The sequence below is a fragment of the Balaenoptera acutorostrata genome, chromosome 8, assembly GCF_949987535.1.
Source record: "Balaenoptera acutorostrata chromosome 8, mBalAcu1.1, whole genome shotgun sequence".
NCBI classification, from domain to species: Eukaryota; Metazoa; Chordata; class Mammalia; order Artiodactyla; family Balaenopteridae; genus Balaenoptera; species Balaenoptera acutorostrata.
This window is the reverse complement of record NC_080071.1, coordinates 61450447-61467916: the sequence shown is the minus strand read 5'-3', so window position 1 is coordinate 61467916 and position 17470 is coordinate 61450447. Positions and strand designations below refer to the sequence as shown.

The window sequence follows — 17470 nt, the reverse complement described above, 5'->3', positions numbered from 1 at the left end:
TTCACTGGCTGCTTATCATTCACTCTTGGTCTGCCCCTCAGAATCTCTCTATTTGATTTCTCTGCTCCTCTGGTCACAATCTCTGCTCCAGGTAGTCAGATCCATATGCACACTATATGCTGAAGACTTTCTTTTGCCTACAAACTTCTCTATACCTAAGAGGTCCTTCTCCATACACTTTCCAAAACCTCCTTCAAAGTCTGGCTCAAAGATTTTGAAATCTTTCTAAATGAACCTTACCAAAGGGAACACTTCTTGACTCTGGTATTCCTGTCCAGTGCTGATGTCCTCAGTTTCTATTATATTAACTTGAAATTCTAGACATGTTCCCTAAGTGTCCTATATGTAGAGTCTGACTGTGCCAACTAAACTACAATTCCTTGCTGGCGTTGGCACTGTAGCCCCTTCTCATAAAAGAAATCAGAGGAGCTAACCAGTCACTAGTCTCCTAAAGTCAAATACAGCAGGACACAAAACTTACGTTGTTCCTATATGTTATTGAAGTAAAAGTAGAAAGTATGGGAAATCAAGGGACAGATTATAATAGCCATGGTTTAATTTGTGAGGAGAGGGGTACATCTGATTGAGCACTAAGTACCAGGGGCTGCATTCACTATCCCTTTCAATCTTCACAATAAGTATCAGAAGTAATTATGCCGACTCCTGACAAGAAACACATGGCCCAATCAAAGGATTTAGTTCAGTGGGTGTCAAACTTCTGTGCACGTGAATCACCTGGGGGCACCAAAAATGCCTAGTGCCTGTGTCCTGTCCCCAGGGGTTGTGATTTAATTGGTCTGGGGTGTTGGTCTGGAATAGCCATGTTTTATTTAACCTAGAAGATGACAAAAAAGGGTCCAAATAATAAAATTTTACAACTGCCCACTGTCTGAAGTGACTTCTTCAGAAAATCTTATGTCCTCTGTACTTGCTACAGTCTAAGTACTTTAGGTGACTGGCAGTAATGACCAGCTGTCATTGGACATGGAACATTTCAGGACATTCAACACATTGCAAGTAGAAAGTTCTAAATGAATGACTACTAAACTGAGCTGTAGAATTTATTTAATAATAAATATCTTATTATTGCTCTCAAGTTCATGTAATAATAACTAGAATTAGGCTGAAAAAACACTGCCCTGATACAGAGAGATGAAAGGCCCTATTTGTTTTAAAAAGTAAGACTATTATTAGTAACTAATATGCAAAGTGCTATGTCTCCAATTACTTTCTGAGTCGGGCAAGCGGTTTAATACTATAAGTAGCCCACCACCACCACCTTTTACTCCAGGCTTGCCTGGAATACTCATCTTGCATTGATATAAATCAGCTTAATTCTTGTTAGAAATATCACAAATATAGATCCTAAAACACACTACTGTAACTTGAAGGTTCCACATTCAATTAAAAAGTAGTAAGATTGTAAAAACATGACAACTAAGGTGATAGAGAACAAATGCTTATCAGGACAAATGTTTATCTCATTTATACCAAAAAGAATGTCTCTCACTAATAAGGAGCTTGTATTAGTAAGTGCAAAAAAGGAATTAAAAGGAACAAACAAAAGCCCATAAACCTACCCAACTAGACCATCACCTGAGCACCACAGTGAAACCTACTGTTTTGTACTCCAATTTTTTTAAATCTATGTTTTGAACACATCTCAAAGTAATTATCTTAGTAGCCCTAAGTGTGTGTGCTCTGCTAGAAAATGAACAGAATGCACGATACAACAGGTGGTATTCACTTATCATCTGGTAGCAAACTCCTCCTGCACTGTACCTTTATCCCTGGGATCAACAAGCAGGTCATCAGCCGAACAAGGGCTCTCCTCGCTCCGCTCGTTGGAGATGGTGAGGAAGGACGTGGGGGACACAGACTGGGAGCGGCTGCTGCTGTTGCTGCCCCGCTCCGCCCCGCCGGGGGTCTGCGTGTCGATGCTGCGTGTGCTGCTGCTTCTCTGCACCAGGGGCGGAGGTGCGCGATGGCCGTCGGGAATGTCTTGTGGCTGTTATGAAATTTTAAAAACATAAGTATTTTTGTCATTGATTTTGCATATAACCTATGCACATCCTCCTGTATCCTTTAAATCATCTCTAGATTTCTTATATACCCTAATACAATGCAAATGCTATGTTAAATAGCTGCTGGTGTGTGGCAAATTCAAGTTTTGGATTTTGGAACTCTTTGGATTTTTTTTTTTTTTTTTTTTTTAATTTTTTGGCCATGCCGCATGGCCTATGGGATCTTACTTCCCTGACCAGGGATTGAACCTGTGCCCCCTGCAGTGGAAGCACGGAGTCTTAACCACTAAGACCGCCAGGGAAGTCCCTGGCATTGATTTTGAAATGCACCTAACGTCACCCTTCCCCTGTTGTTCCAGAAGACTCAAAAGTCAGAAACCCTCTCCTTATCAGGCCTCGCGAGAAAGAAGCCTCTGTGTTGATCCGTGGGGACACCCCTGTCTCATCTGTCCCCCGCTGGACACTGAGCGGCAGAACAGAGCCTCTGTATTCCCAGGGTCTGGCACATGAGTGGTCAGTGCTTGCTGAAGGATGAACTGCACTGAATTACTTATCATGTGCTATTATTTTTAAAATTATAAAAACAGGCCATTATAAAAGAGGAGAAATCTAGGTGCAACTCTAGGTTCCACATTAGAAGAAAAGGTTATCCACTGTGTAAACTAGTCATACTTGATGACAGGCCCTGCTACTTTCTCCCCCTGCCCACTTCCCTCCAAGAACAGGGTTTTCAAAGAAACCTTCCTAAGTGAGAGAAAGCTTAATCACAGCAGTGCTAATTATACAGGGAAATCAAGGAGAACACTCCGAGGGAAGCTTGTGTGACTCACTCCGCAGGGAAACCAGCTCCCTGTATATCTTTGGTACATTTACCTTTATTGCATCAAAGAAAGTTTCCCCATCATGCAGTGGAGGAGGGAAGGAGGAGAGGGTGTGGGCAGTTGCATTTTCTCTAAGCTAAACCAACCTGTAATCTTAAGGGAGAGAATCTTAGGCGTCAATAAAACACTACTTTAAACTCCCCAATTCCTCTTTCACTGAAGAATGAAAGCTTAAATATATTGTTACATGGTTTTAAATATAAACAGGAAATTTTATCACTGTCTTATATATGAACCACTCTTACGCGTGTCATAGTTAATAGAATACACATTCTTATGTGTATTATAGGTAAGCAGAACTGTGCTTCGATGATATAGTCAACCAAACAGTAACTAACATAAGCAAGAGGTAAGATTCATACTTTAGAAAGTATTCCATGTCATATCCCTCCCTCCCCAACAAACTCGTAAGCTAAACTTCTGTTAAATAGAGTTATAGCCAATAAGAAGCATATCACCTGTCTAGGGGTTTTTAAATACAGAAAAACAAAAAATAGCTTCTGTTCAAGGATCCAAATTTAAGTCACATCAGTTGTCTCTATGAGATGCAAAGAAATGAAAACTTTTCATTCACTTGCAAAGGTCAAAGTTTTTCAAAAGAGAAAATTTTCATTCTCTACAAGGAAGAAACCCATGTAAATATGGAAACCAAAACTGTGAATTTTCTTAATAATTAGAAAAGTTAATGTATAAGAATGATTTTAAGATACAAGAGTACTTACTATAAGTTGTTCTTCCTTTTCCCCAGTCTCTTTAATTATTATTTCAATCTCCTGATTCAATCCTTCCACACTATTCCGGAATCGGGAGCCTGCTGATTTGGTGATGGGAATTACTGGAATAAGTGCACTCTTTGGAACAGGAGCCTTAAGAAAAAGTGGTGGAGGGGGGAGAAGATACACTTAATACTACCTTTAAGTTCTCTAGATGGAAGCATACTTCCATTTGACATGGTTAACTCTAAAATAAATCAAAATAAAATTTATAGGCCTCACAAAAACTGTGAATAACCAAACCTGCTCCTTGGTATACATGAAATATAATTTAAAGCCAAAACCCCAGACAATCAAGGGAGAATTTCAGAAGTTTATTCACACCTATGAGAGACTATAAAGGGAATAGAGATAAAGGAAAATACTAAAAGAATGTTAACCTCAGATATTCTTTTATAACAGAGTTCAGGTTTCAGAACATAACTTTAAAGTCCTCTAGTGCCATAATTATCTATATTCCAGGAAATAAACGACAAAAAGTAATTTATCAAAAAGAAAAAAAAAAAAGAAAAAATATTTTGGTGGAAAAATAAAATTACTTCCAAAGTCCATACATAGTCGCAAGATTACAGAATAACTTCCCTGTGAAATTTATTTTTATTGTCATTGTAATGATTTTAATATGTTTTGTTCCAAAGCCTATCTCTAATTTTTTTTAAAAAAATTTCCCACTGGCACAGTATTACTTTTGAAAAGAAATATCTGATTATATTACAGGATGTCACTTGGTTTCCTGACAAACACTCAAAATAAAATATGAAACAAGAATTGTGAGGTATCTGCCAAAGTTCATAGCACAGTGTGCCAGAAGATCATCTTGTATTGTGCTGCTGTCTGGTAAAGAAATGTGATTATTCCATCCTTCATTTAGGGAGGTTTCTTTGGAAAACCTCTCTCTAAGAGAAAAGTGGAGGCAAGGAAACAAAGGTAGTAACAGGGCCTCTAATCAGTTACCACTAGTTTCATTTGATAACCTTGTTGTCTGACACACAACTTAATGTTAAACCTGTATTTCTCCTTTTTTATTCCTGCACATCATTGTAATTAAAAAAAAAAAGAGAGAGAGAGAGAGAGAAAAAAGCACAACACAATCCTGGGAAACCAAAGCAAGACATTTGTGAGAAAAAAAGTCAAAGGGAAATCAAAGGGAAAGCTTCAATATGGAGTGCTGAGGCAGCACTTCTTCATTGCTTAGTTATGTTGGGCCCCGAGTCTCACCTTCCTCACGTGTAATATGAGAACACCGCACTCCACCTCAGAGAGTGGTTTTGAGAACGAAACGAGAGGACAGGGGTGCAGTGCCTGGCCCAGAACGGATGGATCCTCAGTAAACAACAGCTACAATTTTTATTTTGTGTTTTCCCTATTATGTATTTGTGTTTTCCCTATTTTATTCTTGTCTTTTCACAAATTTTTTCAAGTACTATTTTCTTCTACATATGGAATCTTCTAACTTTCCTGCTTTTCAATCCTTCTGTTCCCCAGTCTTCTCCCCACACCCTCAAGCTTCTCATATTACTTATTTCCTTTTCACTTCCATCTCTTCTTTCTGTCCCATCTTCTAGTCTCAATATCCACTATCAAAGGAAGGAATATGAAAAATCTTAAATTTAGATATTCTATAGGTGTTTTATAGAGAAAATTTAAATAATTAAATTTTTTTCAAGTCCACATCTTTGAGTCATTCTCTACATGCTAGATCTTTGGGGCACTGATATACCATTTCCAAAATTGTTTGCTGAGGAAATCTTTGCCATGTCAACATGTCTATTCTCTTGGTCTACTTCCTTTTCTCTGAAAACTTGTCCTGGTTAGACCCCTTCAGATTCCGTAAGTGATAACAACTCTCCACCCAACTTGGCAGGTGGCTAAAGCACAACAGCATCACAGATCAAGTACTGGTTGGAAAATAAAACCTGAACTCAATGACACTCTATACTTAACAAAATTTAAATTTCACATAACCTCGCATCAGCTAAACTGTAAATTCCAAGTAACAAAGAGTGGCCTATAAGAACAACGAGATTTTTAAAAGGTGAATGGGAGAATTATTTTGCAAATTTACAGACAGAAAATCATGGGAGTAAAACTTGATTAAAACTATTCATATAGGTCTTCAAAGGTTTAGCTCTCATATTTCTTTTGATTCCCTCTTTCTTCAAGTAAAAACATAAATACCGCCTATATGGGAAAAGAATCTGAAAAAAAAAGAGTGGATATATGTATACGTATAACTGATTCACTTTGCTGTACACCTGAAACTAACACAACAGTGTAAATCAACTATACTCCAATAAAAATTTTAAAAAAACCAAAACACAAATACCATGTTCAGGGGAAAAAAAGCAACTAATTTCTCAACATTTTCTGTTCTACCTATTGGAACTAAGTCTGATCTATCCCAAATATTTCACAAAAGTGGAGTTAAAGAACACTATTCCTTTATCTCTGAAAGTTTATCTGACCAAAAGCCAATATATACATATGCAACACACACACACATTTATATTTCACACACAAAAAAAGACTATTCTTCCAAAATGTCTAGAGTAAAAAGCTATACTTGGGTAGAGGAATCGCAGGTGATATATTTTTCTTTTAGATTATTTTTCTACAACCAACCTGAGAGGAGAAACTATGTCTTACTCATCTCTTTATTGCCACTGCCTAACAGAATCTAGAACAGACATGATGCTTATTCGACAAGGCTGGTGTTATGAATTGAATATCTGTATCCCCCTAAAATTCACATATTGAAGCCCTAACCCCCAGTGTGGCTATATTTGGAGATGGGGGCTGTAAGGAAGTAATTAAGGTTAAATGAGGTCATAAGAATGGGGCCCTGATCCAACAGAATTGGTGTCCTTGTAAGAAAAGACACAGGAGAGCTCACTCACTTGTGCTCTCCTTCCTCTCCCCCTCCACACACACGCACCAAGGAAAGGCCATCTGAGCACATGAGAGGGCAGCCATCTGCAGCCCAAGGGGACATCTCACACCAGACACTAACCCTGCTGGCACCTTGATCTTGGACATCCAGTCTCCAGAGCCATGAGAAAATTAATTTGTGTTGTTTAAGCCACTTGAGCTTATGGTATTTCACTATGGTAGCCCAAGCTGACTGATACACTCACTCTTAGTTTTAGCCTTCATTTTTAGTTTTCAACAGTCTAAAGAGATACTTAAACATAATCCTGAGATACAGTAGCTTGAGAGAACTTGAATATGGCCATAAAAACTTTACTCTGAGACACTATTTTTAACTGGCATTGTTTTTTTATTGCAAAAGTAATAAGTATTCACTGAAGAAAGAAAAATAAATGGGATTGTTACTAATTTGATAAATATCCTTCTATCTAGCCCTTTTCTTCTGTGCATAGACACTTTTAACCAGAAATAGATTGTAACTTGTCCTTTGTAACTTATTTTTTTACTTCCTATTTCCCTAATTTTACTTCCTAATTCCCTAATTCCTATTTCTTTCTATGCTTTAAAACTCTTATTTACCAAATCATTTTTATAGCTGCATAGTATTTCATTGTATAAGTGTATGAAGAAGTCAGTGTCCTGTTATTGGCCAAAGAGTTTCCAATTTTTCACTATTCAAAAAAAAATACTGGCAATTCCCTGGCGGTCCAGTGGTTAGGACTCTGCACTTTCACTGCCGATGGCTTGGGTTCAATCCCTGGTCAGGGAACTAAGATTTCGCAAGCTACGCGGCCCAGCCAAAAATAAAAGAAAAAAAAATGCTGCCATAAACATCCTCTTAGATGAGTATCTGCACACATATGTAAATGCTTCCTTAGTATACAATCCTGGAAGGACTAATGGCTCAAAATGCAAGAAAGATTTTCAGGATTTTGATTCATATTGCCAAACTGAACAACAAAATATTTTTACTCCTTACAATATCTGCACCTCCACGTTCATTACCGCATTTATAATATTTACAATAACTATGACATGGAAACAACCTATGTGTCTGTTGATGAATGAATAGAAATGTGGTACACACATAAACGATGAAATATTATTCAGCCATAAAAGAAATCCTGCCATTTGCGACAACATGGATGGACCTTGAGAGCATTATGCTAAGTGAAATAAGTCAGACAGACAAATACTGTTATGTTCTCACTTATGTGAGGAATCTAAAAAAAACCCCACAAACTCAAAAAATAAATTAAAATTTTTTTTAAATAAAAATAAAAATAAACCAAACTCATAGAAACAGAAGTAGACTGGTGGTTGCCAGGGGCAGATGGGTGGAGGAAATGGGTAAAGACAGTTAAGAATACAAACTTCCAATTACAAGATGAATATGTTCTGGGGATCTAATGTACAACATGGTGACTATAGTTAACAACACAGTTTTATATACTTGGAAGTTGCTAAGAGAGTAGATCTTAAAAGTTCTCACCAGAAAAGAAAAAACAGGTAACTACATGAGGTGATGGGTGTCTTAACTAATCTTACTGTGGTAATAATTTCACAATATATACATATACCAAGTCGTCACATTGTATATCTTAAATACTCAATGTTATATGTCAATTATATTTCTATAAAGCTGGGGAAAAACGAAAAGAATGATAAACGATTTCTTCAAAATTGTTTTTAAAAAAAACTTTTGCCCTATGAACGACACTGTCAAAAGAATGAAATACTAATTCAGACTGGGAAAAAATATTTGTAACTCACATAGTCAACAAAGGACTTGTATTCAGAATATATAAAGATCTCTCAAAACTCAGTAATAAGAAAACAAGCAGCCTGATTTAAAAATGGGCAAAATATTTGAACGTACACTTCACCAAACATGATATACAGATGGCAAATAGCCATATGAAAAGATGTTCACTAGGGTAATGCAAATTAATATCAAGATGCAATGTCACTACACATCTATCTGAATGGCTAAAATAAAAAATACTGACAATACCAAGTGCTGATGAGAAAGCAGAGCAAATGAGATTCTCATACACTGCTGCTGGGAATGCACAATGGTACAACCATTCTGGAAAAGTTTTACAGTTTCTATTAAGTTCAAGATACAATTACTATATGAACAAGCAATCCCATTTCTGAGCATTTTCCCTAGAAAAATGAAAATTTATGTTTATGCAAAATTCTGCAAGGGAATGATTATAGCAATTCTCTTCATAATCTCCAAAAACTCCTCAGCAATAAAAGGGAGCAAACTATTGATATACACAACTTGGATAAATCACAAAGGCACTATTGCTGAGTAAAAGAAGACAGTCTCAAAAGATTACATACTGTACGATTCCATTCATAGGACATTCTCAAAAAGATTTAACACTAGAGTGATGGAGAACAAATCAGTGATTACAGAGGTTAACGAGGGGTGTGTGTGTATAAAGGGATAGCATGAGGAAATTTGGGGGGAGTGGTGGTGATGGAATTATTCTCACACAATATCCTGTGTCACAGTATCCTGACTGTGGTGGATGGTTACATGAATCTATACATGTATTAAAATTCATGTAGCTGTATGCCAACCCCCCAAAAAAGTCAGTTTTACTATATGATCATTGACAAACAAAAGGAAAAGTTACTAGCTAACAGAATCATTCTGGATCATGTTCTTTCTGTCTAATATTGTCTCCTTAGGTCTTTGCCTAGAGAGAGCTATATGCTGAAATGGATGAAAGGTGGGAAAAATATCTTTTAAAAAGCAGTCCACAGGGCTTCCCTGGTGGCGCAGTGGTTGAGAGTCTGCCTGCCAATGCAGGGGACACGGGTTCGAGCCCTGGTCTAGGAAGATCCCACATGCTGCGGAGCAACTAGGCCCGTGCGCCACAACTACTGAGCCTGCGCGTCTGGAGCTTGTGCTCCACAACAAGAGAGGCCGCGCCAGTGAAAGGCCCGCGCACCGCGATGAAGAGTGGCCCCCGCTCGCCGCAACTAGAGAAAGCCCTCACACAGAAACGAAGACCCAACACAGCCAAAAATAAATAAATAAATAAATAAAAATTAAAAAAAAAAAAAAAGCAGTCCACAAATGACTTAGGGACCCCTCGAAAGTCAGGTATGTCCCTTTTAGGTGAGGTCAACTGAGTACTGACCAGCCCTGTCAGCTGCCTTTCAAACACCCTATTCTTCAATCCTTCCATCTTAGTGCTACAAAGCCAGTAACTTCCCTTGCTTCCCGAAAGCCTCATCAGCAAGCCAGCACTGGTTCACCCTGTGACAGAACTGTGATAAGGACAGGACAGGAAGAGGAAGGCAAACAGCAAAGGCCACTACTCCGTTCCATTCTTGTAATAACTTGCATTCTCCATCCTCTGCCCTACTCTCATTCCAAGGTCTTCACTTTCCTACTTTTAACTTCAGTGAAATAATGCCTAAGAGAGTCATTGAAACTGGTTATTTCTCATTGGTCTTTTATATCACTAAGACCTGTCACTAACACCTTGAAGGAAAAAAAAATTGTTTTTAACCTATTCTTACCCTCTTGTTTCCTTAGCAACAGAAGTAAAATCCCAAAGTATAATCTAACAAAAGGCTTAAAAAAAAAACCCTCTCCAATTAGATATGTACTTGCTGCAGGGATAAGAGTGGGAGGGTAGAGCTAAGAATATGTTTTGGTTCATGATGGGTCAAGGAGGGAAAGAAACCTTTCTTAAAGTAGTGGCAATAGAAAATAGAAAATAGTGAGGTGACAGGAAACTGATTCAGACTAAAGCACCTAGGGGTTAAAAGAAACCCACAGCTCACTAATCTGCAGTGGAGGGCACATTAGAACATTTTTGTCAGGCAGTCATCCTTCCTGTGCCTGGACTCTTCCTGTGTCAGGAAACAATGAGGAGACAGGGAACTGGTACAGACTAAGAAAGATCTCAGGAGTTATTAGTATATATACTACAAATAGAACTTTTACTTTTTTTTTTATACTGAGTGAAAGGTACTCAATTCTAAACTTAATTTTCTCTCCTAAATGTCACAAAACAACATAAATAATGGCTTGCTTTGGATGCCATTTTCAGGCTGCACTTGGTTTGTAACTGTTAAGTTACAGAAATGAGGAAGGAGAAGGCTAGAAGGGGAAGATGACCTGTCAAGGTTTCCACAAAATGTTGACCATCCTGGATTTTAGAATCATAAAGATCTGTCAGTAAGCTTGCTAAGAACAGAAAGCTTAAGTTTCCTGGGTGTCATGTTGAGAAATGCACATAAGAGGAACCCACCAGTATAGTAACTAACTGTACATCTTGTTACTGCCTTTCCAGGCAGCTACAGAAGTCATAACCTACTCAATTGGTAAGAAGTTTTTCTCAAATGTAATCTAAATAGCAGCAAGTATTTATCAACAGTTTAATCTATTTAAGGCAAAAGAAAGAAAGGAAGGAAAAGAAAGAAAGAAAGAAAATGGCCACTTCCCTAAGGTCAACACACCATTTTAGATAAATGAAGCAAAAGGTTCAACTGTAATTCATTTAACTAGCAAATAGCTATATGATTAGAAGAAAAAAAATCTACCCAAGCTGCCGGGGAAAGATTTTCTTCATTAAGCATACTGTTATTGTTCCAGAAATAAAAGATAATAATAGGCCTTTGATTTTACTCCTTACATAAACTATATTCTAAAATATCTAAAAATAACAAAAATGATTATACTTTAACTTTTATGCTTCATTTCAAGGGCTCTTAAGGAATTTTATGTGTGTGTATATAATTTATTTTTCCCATATCCACACAGCTTTCTGTAATAAAATCTACATTTCTAAATATAAATCAGTATATGCAAATATAAGTGGGTTATCATATTAACTGAGAGGTCATCCTTAGATAGCTCTGAAAGGTTAAAAATCTTTCAATGTACTAAGGCAAAATCTACCTCTCCTAAGATCTATACTTTGGAAACAACAAGGATCTCCTATTTTCTCAATTTTTGATTCTTTCTCTTCAAATCAGAATGTTTTCCACTCAATTAAGATTTCAATTAGGTGAATCACTGTTTTAAAGGTTTTTTTCTATTTACATTCTCCATATATCTATATACATTACAGCTTAAAGATCAAATTCTGCATCAAAGCTGAGAAGTAACCAACAAAGAAAGAACCCCAAGAGAAGGGTTGGATAATCCTGAATCTTCATTAGAGGTCAATCTACATTATAACTTACATATCTGTTTCAAAGTGTGGGGATAAGACTGTGGTATGACACAGAGAGTCAGGAAAGATGGGAAGAACACCTACTGAAGCAGTAGCTGAGCAGGAAAAACAAATATACAGTTAAATTTTCAAAGGAAGAAGAATGTGCCTTGATAGGCAAGTAGGATGGAAAAGGTGTGTTCAGCAATTCACCAGAGATCTATGAGAGAAATATGAGCCAGAAACCCTAATATAACAACAGGGAGGTCAAAACTGATGTTTAGAATGGTTTTAAAAAATTAGAAAGCACTGGAAAAAAAGCTTTCCTATCTTAAGGGCTTTTGTAGAGGGCCTCCATGTGGCCTTGATTCCTCCTGTCCTGTCAGCATTACTTTATTTCTGTCCTCCAGCAATCACTGTCCTTTCATCTGATATCCCCCTCTTAGCTCTTCTAAGCTACAACTATACTCTATAATAAAGGTCACAGCTGAAGCACCTACTCTTGATTTCTAAGTAGCAAAATCTTAAAACTTTCAAGAACAGCAATCATGTCCTGGACTGGCATACAAAGATTTTATTGCAGAGCAGCAATTTTCTCTTTAAAGTGCAACGCCCCTCTCACTCTTCAGATGAAAATAGGTTTTTATCCCTTTCTACCTCACTATCCCTTTGCTCTCAAACCCTCCTAAGCTACTACAAAACTACAGTGTCCCAGCCCAGATGAAGAAATAAGAAAATCCTATGGGAGGGCTTTCTTGCTTGAGGCTATAACAACCAGAAACACCTGCATGATTTTTAAATTCTCACTCCTAAATTAGTTTATGCAACTGTGAAGATGCTGCATCTCCCGCTCCTCTGTTTACTAATATCTGACTCTAATCATCAATCAAACAATCCTGAAATGTATTAGTTACATATTCTAATGAGAATATTTCTTGAAATACTCCTTAAAAATACGATACCGTAAGTATCCGAGGGCTCTGTCAATTTTGGAAACCACTGACATGTGAAAAGATTCTCTCTCTCCTAAGAAACTTGGCAGCATTTATTCTTCATAACAAATAGTTCCCCACCCCCCAAATTTCCAGGGAAAGAACCACTCAAAAAGGTATGTGAGAATTCTTTTCTAACTGCAAATATCCATTGTAAGCCCAAGAAAAAGATCTTTTGTTAACCAGTGGTTATAGACTATGAGCTAGCTATAAGCAGAGCAATACTGTCCTTGATCATTAAGGGATACTAAAGGAATTTCCCAATAATCTTCTCCAAACAAAAAAAAACTCCAAACCAAAAAACTGTAATAACTTGGAAAGTCTATGAAGAGAAAAGTTAAAGAGCCCCCCAAATATTCAAACTTCTCAACCAAATAATGGAAAATCTACCCCTAGGAAAGTATAAATATATAAAAAGCTTTAAGCACACAGGAACTGGACCCAACTAAATAGCCAAAATTAGGGAAATGCTCTACAGAATCTGAAACATTAAAAATGTTCCTGAAGCATGTGTAATAACATTTTTCCACATTAAGTAAATTTTTTAAAATATATAAAGTCTAACATATGGTAGGATCTCAACAAGGAATGAGAAAGGAAAAAGAAGAAAAAACGTAAGGAATAGCTGTCTTTAAAGAGAGACTCTGGATGATGTTTTTCCTATTTGATTTTTAAAAAAATTACAGCTTGACTGAGACATAATCTTTTTATTTGACTTTTTTAGTTTCTGAAATTTTTGTAATAAGCATGTAAATATTTTTATGATAATAAAAGCTTTAGAAAATAACTTCAATATGAAATTGGCAGAGAAACCTAGTGAAAAATCCAACTGGAAGCGACCTAAGATCTACTGAACAGTTATTATGGGTCAAGAATTGCATTAACTGTTTTATAACATTCTATCGCATTTAAGCCTCAGTATAACACACTAACAGGTAATACTATAACGCAGAGAACCCGAGGAACTTCATACAGCCAACAAGCAGCAGGGCTCAGTTGTAAACTAAACAGTCTGATCTCAGGGCACCTGTGCTCATCCTCTAGCTACATGACCTCCCAGGTTACTTTTGGATTCTTTGCTAGCATCTAATCTATTATTTCCAGACAATTATATTTGTATTTTATCTATTTATATTTTATGTTGGTTGGTAGATTTTTTTGCAGCAGCTTAGTGAAAAATAATTCACAATACCATACAACTTACTCGTTTAAAGTGTACAACTTTTGCTTCTGAATGGTTATTGAACAGAGTTGTACAACCATCACCACAATTGATCTTAGAATCACCAAAAATAAGTCCCTCACCCATTAGCAGTCACTCTCTATTTCCCCCCAACCTTCCCAGCTCTAGGCAACCACCAATCTACAACCTGGCTCTATGGGTTTGCTTATTCTGGACATTTCATGTAAGTGAAATCATATAATATGTGTTCTTTTGTGTCTGGCTTCTTTCACTTAGCATAATGTTTTCAAAGTTCACCCATATGGTAGCATGTACCAGTACTCCATTCCTTTTTATGACTGAATAATATTCCATTGTATGGATATACTGCATTTTATTTATCCATTCATTGGTTGATGGACATTTGGGTTGTTTCCAAATTTTGGCTACTGTGAGCCATGCTGCTATGAACATTTGTGTCCAAGTTTTTATGTAAACGTATGTTTTCAATTCTCTTGGGTACATACCTTGGAGAGGAAGTGCTGGGTTATACAGTAACTCTATGTTTGTTTGTTTTTTTAAAATTATTAATTATTTATTTATTTTTGGTTGCATTGGGTCTTCATTGCTGCACGGGCTTTCTCTGGTTGTGGCGAGTGGGGGCTACTCTTCACTGCGATGCACGGGCCTCTCACTGCAGTGGCCTCTCTCGTGTGCCACACGGGCTCTAGGCGCATGGGCTTCAGTAGTTGTAGCACTCAGCCTCAGTAGTTGTGGCTCGCAGCCTCTAGAGCACAGGCTCAGTAGTTGTGGAGCACGGGCTTAGCTGCTCCGCAGCATGTGGGATCTTCCCGGACCAGGGATCGAACCCGTGTCCCCTGCATTGGCAGGCGGATTCTTAACCACTGTGACACCAGGGAAGCCCCCTGTAACTCTGTGTTTATTTAGGCTTTTGAGGAACTGCCAGGATGTTTTCCAAAATGGCTACACCGTTTTACATTCCTATCAGCAATATGTAAGGGTTCCAATTTCTCCACATCCTTACTAACACTTGTTATCTGTCTTTTTAGTTTTAGCTGTCCTAGTGGGTATGAAATAGTATCTCACTGGAATGTGTATGCATTTCCCTACTGACAAATAATGCTAAGTACCTTTTTCACATACTTATTGGCTATCTGTACATCTTCCTTGGAGAACTCTCTATTTAGATCCTTTGCCCATTTTTAAATTGGGCTGTTTGTCTTTTCATTATTGAGTTGCAAGAGTTCTTTATATATTTTAGATACAAGTGCTTTATCAGATATATGATTTATATATATTTTTGCCCATTTTGTGGGATGTCTTTTCACTTTTTTGATGGTGTCCTTTGATGCACAAAAGTTTTTAATTTTGATAAAGTCCAATTTATGCACTTTTTCTATTGCGCCTCGTGGTTTTGGTGTCATATTTAACAAACCACTGCCTAATCCTATGTCACATTTATGCCTATGTTTTCATATAAGAGCTTTTAGTTTCAGCTCTTATATTTAGGTCTTTGACCATTTTGAGTTACTTTTGTACATGATGTGAGGAAGGTAGATATATTTTTTAAATCATGTTTTTTTTTTTTTTAATTATTTATTTATTTATTTATGGCTGTGTTGGGTCTTCGTTTCTGTGCGAGGGCCTTCTCCAGTTGTGGCAAGTGGGGGCCACTCTTCATCGCGGTGCGCGGGGCTCCCACCGTCGCAGCCTCTCTCGTTGCGGAGCACAGGCTCCAGACGCGCAGGCTCAGTAATTGTGGCTCACGGGCCCAGTTGCTCCGCGGCATGTGGGATCTTCCCAGACCAGGGCTCGAACCCGTGTGCCCTGCATTAGCAGGCAGATTCTCAACCACTGCGCCACCAGGGAAGCCCTTAAATCATGTTTTAAAGGCTAGAATTGGCCTTATCTTTTACTCCTATGTCTCCATCATTCCCATCTCATCAACCATCAGCTAACAAAGTTTAAAAACTCAGACTCTGAAGTCAAATGCCTAGATTAGAATCCCAGTTCTGGCTCATATGACCTTGAACAAGATACTTGATCTCTCTGGGCCTTAATTCCTTGCCTGTAAATTGGGGATAATAACAATCTCCAAATCAAAGATGAGGATTAAATGCTAATAATATATACAAAAGCTGAGTAGAGTGCGTCCCATATTGTAAGCACTTAATAGACTTCAATTATTAATTATTAGTTTCTAAATATCACTCAGGTTTGTCCACTCTCTCCAGCTCCACAACTTCTACCTTACTTTAGTTCACACCATCATTTCTTACATGGATTATAAATCTGTTCTCAAATGGTTTCCTGCCTCTAATCTTGTCCTCTTCCAAATTCATTCTCTACTCTGAACCCATAATGATCATGACAAAATGTGTATCTGTTCACCTATCAACCCTCTGAATTGCAGAAAATAGTTCTCTGGTGTCTCTAGGACAAAGTCCAAATTTCTTAACAACTGAGACATGAAGACTTTCAGGTCTGGCTACTATTTACCTCTCTAGCCTAATCTCTTACTACCACCCCTACCTGAAGCCGTGATTTCTTATACGTCTAGAAAATTGGTTAAATTCTACTTAATCTTCAGGGACCACTTAGACACCATTTTCTCTAGAAGACCTTCTAGATGGCTCATAGCCAGTCCAAGGATAAATATCCCTTCTATAGCACTCTGAACACTCCCTGATCAACACACTCAATACACTGTGTAAAAATTAACTGTTTACTTACATCTATTTGAGACTTGGTGGGGGGAAAGCCCCAATATTTCATTTATCACTGCATCCCCTAATAAGTACTACAGGATGAGTTATATGGCAACATTTAATATATGTTGTGTGGATGGAGGAATGGCCTCAAAGCACACGTATCTCAAACTGGTACTTTCTCCACTAGAGAGAGAACCCACTAAACAAAGCCACACCCATGACTTACTGAATGATATTTTCATGTTCACAGTCTCAAAGTTTCAATTAAATATGAATACTACTACCATAGCTATCATGATGCATACGTGCCTGATCTCTGATTGGCTATTAACACTAAAGCAAGTCAAGTAGTCAAAACGTTTGTTGTGTCAAGTGTACAAAAGTCAAGCTACATGAATTTATTTTTCAAGTTACTATATTTTCTAGTCCTCACCTTCTCCACGAGACATTTTAGAATTAGACAAAAATGAAGTTCATGCAAACTTCAATAATCTGTATGAAGCAAATTCAACTTGCAAGGGAAAAAAAGAAGAAAATTTTGGATAATTTTATTGCTTTAATTGCTAATTTTATTGCAACTTTAAAAAAAAAATCACTTCAGGAAGTTATAAACTGCTAAAACCCGTAACTTAATTCAATAAAACTCAACCTTGACCTCTCTTCTACTTGGAGTAAAAATATGGATTGGAAATAAGAATTGGACTTATCTCTTAGAAACACATCTAAATTATTTATGGATGAATTAGAGGAAGTGGAAGGTTGGCAAATTCACCTGTAAAACCATGTGGG

General features: G+C 37.3%; 1 protein-coding gene across 1 annotated transcript in view; it reads right to left on the bottom strand.

The window, feature by feature from the left end:
* Positions 1–17470, bottom strand: part of FAM117B (family with sequence similarity 117 member B) — an 83046-nt gene that overhangs the window by 10339 nt on the left and 55237 nt on the right. The window contains exons 5-6 of the mRNA XM_057551901.1: positions 3628–3771; positions 1783–2008 (exon numbers count right to left, since the gene is read on the bottom strand). Of these exons, the coding sequence (XP_057407884.1) occupies positions 1783–2008; positions 3628–3771 (370 nt within the window). The remainder of the gene's footprint in view (positions 1–1782; positions 2009–3627; positions 3772–17470) is intronic.